Source organism: Magnolia sinica, chromosome 5, assembly GCF_029962835.1.
Source record: "Magnolia sinica isolate HGM2019 chromosome 5, MsV1, whole genome shotgun sequence".
Lineage (NCBI taxonomy): Eukaryota > Viridiplantae > Streptophyta > Magnoliopsida > Magnoliales > Magnoliaceae > Magnolia > Magnolia sinica.
Window position 1 is genome coordinate 107,354,551 of NC_080577.1, and position 7,430 is coordinate 107,361,980.

Below are 7,430 nucleotides of genomic sequence, written 5' to 3' on the forward strand. Positions count from 1 at the left end.
GAACTATGGGTACAACACCGTCAATCATGAGCCCAATAAGCAAATGGCATGCAAGTTAGTACATTAACAAAGACAACCTACACATTAACTGACACCACTAGAATGACTCCAGTACACTAGCAGGCTAAGAGTGGCAAGTCCATGATCAGGTTGAATCCCTTCACAAAGAAAATCTCCAGTGGTCCTAACTCCTAGGTATGTGGGAGGCCAGAAGACAACAAAAAGCACACTGAACATGAAATCCAAGTTGATGACAAGGTTTATCTTCGGTTTCACACATATCAGCCATTGCTGGATGGTGTGACATGAGAACCTGGGCATTGTTGCCACGGCAGTTTCCAACTTCAACACATGAGAATAAGGGTTGTCTAAAGCAAGAGGAATGCCAAGTTTCACTTTAGGAAACCCCCCGCCCCCCAAAATTTTATTTTAGTAACTGCATTAATCACGCAGCAAAGTATCAACAAATTCGAGTTTCAAAAATGTTAGCAAGCATAAACAGCTAAGAAGCAGGAGCACAAGCACAAAGCATGATTAGAAGTGGGAGCAGCACCTGGTTAGACAGTTTGTGCAACTAAGGTGGTTACAGTCAACTGATCAATAAGGTCCCGGCTCACGCAGCCAGGAAACCTCTGCAACAAACCATCCAAATTCGTTCCATCAAGACTTTTCAGCTTCTCCTTCTCAGCTTCTCCTTTTCTTTCAGCATCTTTTTCCTTTGCTTTCTCCTTGTCAGAGTCGCTAATCTTTTCTTTTTCTTTATCCTCTTTGTCCTTACCTTCTTCATCTGCTTTTCCATCCTGTGAAAATTCAGAATCGGCAGAGGCCTCTACATTGTCTTGTACCACCATTTGACTCTGGTCTGGCTCTGGCACCGATTCCTTAGGACCAGAAAACTACAGTAAGTGGGATGATAGAAGAATAAATCATCTTAGGAATGCCACATACATAGAATAAGGGTTGCTTGGATGCGCCCCGAAATGCAGATGGTGCTGTTTTTGCATTCCCAGATCTGCATTTTGGGGAAGCAGGCCATTTGGGGCATCCCTCGAACATCGATGGTGGGTGAGTGCTCCCATCCACATAATTGCAACCAAAATGAGCATGAGATAATACCAGCAGCCCTTATCATTGAGCTCTCATCCAGATAGTGGTCAGGCTCCCCTGTCCATATTTTATTGGTAGCCCTGAGCATGCATAAACTATAGACAAGCAAATATATTCAAGAAAGAAGAATCTTTACAGTTTGTTGCTCTTGTGTCTTCGCAGATTGCTCATTCAGCTTTGGTTCAACTTCTCCCAGTAATACAGCTGGAACAAATGCTCTGTAAAGAACATAGAAAACAATCTTTAGGTTACCCATATTAATAAGGAGATGATCCTTAATAGAGTGGAATTGTGGAACAGGATTAGGGTAGCCAACACCAATTAGTTGGGATAAGGCTTAGAATTGAGATGATAATAACAATGATTCAATAGGAAACATGGACAGATACATGACCAGATCCCCAAAAATGTCTGACAATAACCCAGAGCTACAACTATTAGTTGATGAAAAAAAAAAACAGTGGTAAACCAGACTTGAGATCAGGTAAACATTCATAAAAGGCCCTTGTATCTTCATCATCCCATATAGGTTCAAGAGCAGAAGATTCTTTTCCAGAAGTAAGAAATGATGAATCTTCTCCAGTCGTAACCCTAGTGTGACCATCTTCCGGCATTACAGGAGGTTGCATTTCAAGTGCTTTGGCTAAACTGCAAAGAAAAGGTTTGATGAGAACGCGAAGTGGATATATCCAATATAGAATCATCCAAAAGAAAATAAAGAAACACAAGAATGAACTTATATCATCAACTACGCAATCATTTCAGAAAGCAGTATCTTTCCATTTCCTTAATTCTTCTCTACAGTCAAAAACCTAAAATCAGCCATGGTGGACTTGACCATAAGCACAGCAGAGACTGCCTGTTGCCATTAGTTTTGGTGACTTCATAGATAGTACAGAAAAACAGATGAGCACTAAGCATGTTTCCAATGGTGCTTATTTCCAATAATCTGAAGAGGGATTCAGTAATCAGACATATCGAACAACAATCTAAGTTCAGCATCCCTTTTAAAATTCAAAAGAAGAGTGCTTATAGAAATAATCGACTGTAAATGTAAGACCCGTGTCCTAATCCGTACCATTTCATTAGCTTCCGCGGTCCTTCCGGTCAAATTCCGGCAACCTTCGCACCGTATTCGGTGTTTGCGAACGATCCTAAGCCAGGTCCCGCACACCGACGTCGGCTCGAGCTGAAATTTATGTCTTGGCGATCGCGTCGTCGCCGCGGTTCCAACGCCGTGACTTGCGCACTGAACCGATACCTGTGCCAGAAGACCGATCTGCATTTATTCCGAAGAAACACCGCGCGTTGCGGATTTCGAAGGAATCTCTACACAATTAGTCCCACTAATTAAACATAAATGCAACCATACCTCAAAGTACCTCACCCATTCCCTCTTTTTCCAAAAGTCCACCATCTTTCCACCTCACCATTTCTCTTTTCTCATTTTCAACCTCAACCATCCCTCTTCTCCACCAATTTCAAACTAAACCATACCCCTCATCACTTCTTTCTTACAACCATCACTCCACCCATCCCTCCACCCATTATTTCTATCTCTCCCTCTCATTCTCTAGCAAATTTTCCAAATCCCATGAGAAATTTCACTCATCCAACACTCCCTCTCAACTTCAAGTGTGGCCCACCCTCTCATCTCCAATCTCAACCATTCATCCTTCATCAATCTCCATTAAAAGTGAAGGAAAGGAGCTAAGGAGTCCAAGGGAGCTAGGAGAAGGAAGATAAGGTGGGTGTTTTTCCATTAATTTAAATTTTAGGGCCCACTTGTTGGTGGGACCCATTTGGATGTATGTGATTTAATCAAGAGGGCCCATAGTGGCGGGGTTCCTCTATCTCACCGTGTATCTCTCTCTATCTCTCCTTCTTTCTTTCTTTGTAATGGTGTGGATCCCACCAATATGTGTTACATCTCCCCCGTCCATCTACACCAGACGGTGTGGTCCACTCTATTACAGGTGATGATCCACACCATCCACTATCTAGGTGGGTTAAATGCTTTATATATAAATATATATATGTTATATTTTATATAATATATTATGTATTATATATAATATAATATCGATCTCTATTTTCTGTATATCGGGTGGTGGGCCACAGCTACGTGGGACCCACCCCACTAATACTCTTAGGTATGCCGTCCAGCGTCCCGGGACGCTGGACGTTGGCAAAGGGAGTGTGCACAGGAAAAAAAAAAAAAAAAAAGGGATAAAGGTAACCTTTGGGGGTGGACCATTCACATAGGCCCCACCTTGATTCAAGTATTTGATCTAATCCGTCTATCCTCTTCCTTGGATTAATTTAGACGTTGAGCTAAATTTTGGAACCAATCCGGTTCTCAAGCGGGCCATGCCGTAAGAAACAGACGTATCACCATTGAAATCCACTTTGACCCGTCCATCCGCCAACAACTCATTGCATATTGGTCTCGTTTCGTCGATCTTGAGTCGTAGAATCCGGTGGCTGGGACGGATCGGACTGAAGTGGACCCTACCATAGAAAATCTGCAAAAACACCGGATTTCAAAAAAAAAAAGCTGCTGCCATTCCGTACGGCTGCTGACGGACGGACGAGCTGGGGCTCACGGCCCCAGCTGTGGGCCCCACTTTGATGTGTTTCGTTGATCCACACCGTGCATTTGAAGGGTCCCCATGTACCACCCGTTCACCCCAAAAATCAGCCATAAACGAAACTCAATCGGGCCATACCATTAAAAATCATGTGAAGACATTCCTAAACATATAAAAACACTTGTTGGGGCCTACCTGAGTTTTGGATGTCGTTGAAACTTGGTCTGTACGGTTATTTAGATGGGACCCACATAATGGATGGGCTGGATTGTGAATCACATCTCGGTGGGCCCCAAAACAAAAAAAAATAAATAAATAAAAATTTAAAAGCAGCAGCAGCGCTGCTGCTGCTGCATTGACGGGCGGCCACGAGGCAGGGACCCACGGCTCCAGCTGTGGGCCCCACCATGATGTATATTTTGTATCCACACCGTCCATTTGGTGGGCCACCATTTGACATGGACCCCCCTCAAAAATCAGGTCAATCCAGCGCTCGGGCGGCCCACTTCACAAGAAAAAGTGTGAATTGAACTCTACCATTGAAACCCTTTCTGGGTCCACAGAATTTTCAGATCAAGCTGAAAATTGTTGTTCCCCTCCTCCCTGGCCCGTGTGACCTTATGAATAAGTTGGATTTCAAATGAACATTTCAGTGGGCCTTACCCAAGGTCCAAGTGACCTTATGAATAGGTTGGATTTCAAATAAATATTATGGTGGGCCCTAGGCCCATGTGGTGGAGCCATATTGATGTAATTCTGGCCATTGGGGAGGCCCACCTTGATATATATATAAGGCCCATGAGGTTAGGCCCATTCGACGTATTGGTGGCCCGATGTCGAGGCCCACTCGATATATATAAGGGCCATGTTACGAGACCCATTGTGATGTTTTCAAAGGCTCATGGAGTATGACCCATTGCAATGTACATAAGGCCCACTAATGCGGCCCACTTGATTTATATAAGGCCCATAGGAGATGGCCCATTTAATGTATCGAGAACTATGGGTCGAGGCCCAATGAGATGTATATTAGTCCATTGCAATGTGTGATTTCCTATGGTTTGTGTAATGGTGCTTTATGGCGGGCTAAGCCTTGGGAACAATGTTGGTTTGACGTCCACATTGTAAGGACAATGTTGGTTAAATGTCCGCATTGTCATACTCCATAAGGCCACTGATAGGTTCATATTTATACTCTGCAGGCCGTCTAGGCCCATTTCTGTGATACGCAGAGCCCATCCCTATATGCATGTTTAGTATAGATCCATGGTTCATGATCATTCGCATCATATGTATGCCTGACGTGAGGAGTGACCGATCATAGCATATGCCTTTGGCAGACTGTTTATGGGCTCCCTGATAGGCGGAGTTGCCCCATATAAGTGCATGGTACATACAGACTGTTGCATGACTGATAATGTGACTCATGCACTTGCATTTGTGTGATTATAGTTACTATGTGCCCTAGCGACATCAGGGCCATAGCCTCCACAGATACATCGTGGATGGCAGGATTGGAGACCGAAAATATTTGATTCTAGCATACGGGCACCATAGATGTCCCTGGGTGAAAATCCCTAAACCCGATGGTACCAGAGGATGACTCCAACGTCGAGACCGAGTGGATATACGAGCGCATGAGGGCCGAATACCAGGAGGCCGCGTCTCCCACTGTGTCGTGGTCGGTTGGAAAGGAGTGTGGCCTTACTCGCCCGAGGGTAGGGGGCAATACTAGGCTGAGTTTGACCAGCTCGTGAATGGGTCCGCTATCGACGTGCCGGATAGGTATTGGCAGACTATTGATCAGGCGGATAGTGAGGTTTCTTACGCTTACTTGGACTGTGCGGCTAGGAGAGCGACAGTGCCATTTGGAGTGTATTGGACCCCGGTGATTATCCAGAATGAGAACTGTACTGATACATGTTGAGGATTGGCATGCTTGAGTTGCATCTTGCATCGCATGGCCGTGTTATGGCCGATAGCATTCATATCTTGCACCGCATAGCCTTGGTACGGCTGATTGCATTCATGTGCTCATCACCATGATTCCGCATCACTCTGACCTTGCATTTTGAGCACGTTTATATTGCGCACACACTTACACCACCCTCTAAGCTTTCCATAAGCTTATGCACGATTGATGCGTGCGGGTGACGCCAGACGCAATCGCAGCCATAGTCTTGTTGTAGTTGGAGCGTGCAGCCGAGCTTCTGGAGTTCTGTTTCTTTTGTTACATTGTATTTTATTTTCTTTCAATCGTATTGTACTTAAAAAGTTTTTGATCATAGTGGATTTTGTAGTGGTGTTCTTGTGCTTATTGATTGTGGGTTATGCTTTTGTTATGCTCATTATGAATCAGGACTAATGATTTAAAACCCTCCTTGTAGTATCCCAGGATCGGAACCTGGTAAATGGGTGTCGGGATCCGAGAATGGGGTTCTACGGAGGTTGTCGGCGCCGGATTCGGCGATCGGGAAATTCAAAAGAAGAGAGTTTAAACATTCAAGGAGACAATAAAGACAAACAAGTTGACAGATAAAAGTATGAAGAGACACCACGGAATAAGTAGTCAAACGACTTCCTTAGCTTTTCATATGCATTCACATTTTCATCACTGAGTTCTCCTTTAGCATTCAAGACCTTTGCATTTTCATTCTCCATCTGCCACAGTGACTGTTCAGCAAAGTAGTTATCATCAGCAAGTTGGCAGATTAACCACATGGAAAATAGAGAACTGGATAACTAAAACAGGGAGTATGAAGAAAGAAAAAGACACGTACAGTGATCAAACCATCAACCATGTCCAAATTGGTATCCACTGATAATACAGGCATCTGAGACTAAAAGATTACGGGGGCGTTGGGAAGATACTGATACCCAAAGGTCAAAACAGTACAATGGCACCAAAATACAAGTGGCATTTATTCGTGACCTTCCCATAGGTATCTCACTTGTGATTTGGGGTGAAGAGGATGGGAAATGGAAGAATGCTTAATGCGGCATTTTACACACCCATCCATATGCAAATGGCGTCTTGCTGTTTTGGAAGTCCCGACTACTATTTGATGCTACATCCAAATGCTACCTAATTATGAAGGCCAAAATCCACTGGACACATTAAAAACCAACTCTAATGAAGGTGTCACGATTCTTACAGTATGTTCAGACTGAAGAAGATCAGCAGAGGCATCATAATAGGAGTAAATTGCCTTCCTGAATAGTTTCTTTTGATCTGCAATGATGTTAAGGCCCCTAAAAAACTGCATCAAATTCAGCAGAAAATCATAACCCGTAAGAGATGGAAGAAAATCAGTATTGTTGAAGGCTGAAGAAAGGAACAAGTATATGCGAGCTAATCCAATGAAATCAACTGTAAGAGATTTTAAGACTTATTGGAAAATTATGCCTTACGTTTCCCACTGTAGAGAAACTAACACTACCAGTTGTATGCAGTGTTTTCAGTATCTTGTGATATCACCGATATATCCGTTATCCCAGCTGGGCGATACAAAACCCAGCTTTAATAGCCATTTTTCTTAGTATCATGCGATATATCCACACTTCATCACCCTAAATCTCTAAAACCCTAATCCTAATTTCCCCAAAATCCAAAACCTAAAATTCTCAAATTTCAAAATCCCTTGTCCAAATCATAAATCCCTAATTCCCACAACCTGAAACCCTAATTCCCAAAATAAAAAATATGGAAATCTTTAGATTAGGGCTTGAACA

The 7,430-nt window shown here is 43.4% G+C and overlaps 1 protein-coding gene across 1 annotated transcript; it reads right to left on the reverse strand.

Moving 5' to 3' along the window:
- Positions 1–557: 557 nt before the first annotated feature.
- LOC131247145 (regulator of nonsense transcripts UPF2-like) lies at positions 558–6,532 on the reverse strand. The gene is made up of 5 exons (XM_058247578.1): positions 6,479–6,532; positions 6,224–6,359; positions 1,582–1,750; positions 1,244–1,325; positions 558–881 (listed from the first exon to the last, which is right to left on the reverse strand). The coding sequence occupies exons 1-5, from the start codon at positions 6,530–6,532 to the stop codon at positions 558–560; spliced, it is 765 nt and encodes a 254-aa protein (XP_058103561.1).
- Between the last annotated feature and the right edge of the window lie 898 nt (positions 6,533–7,430).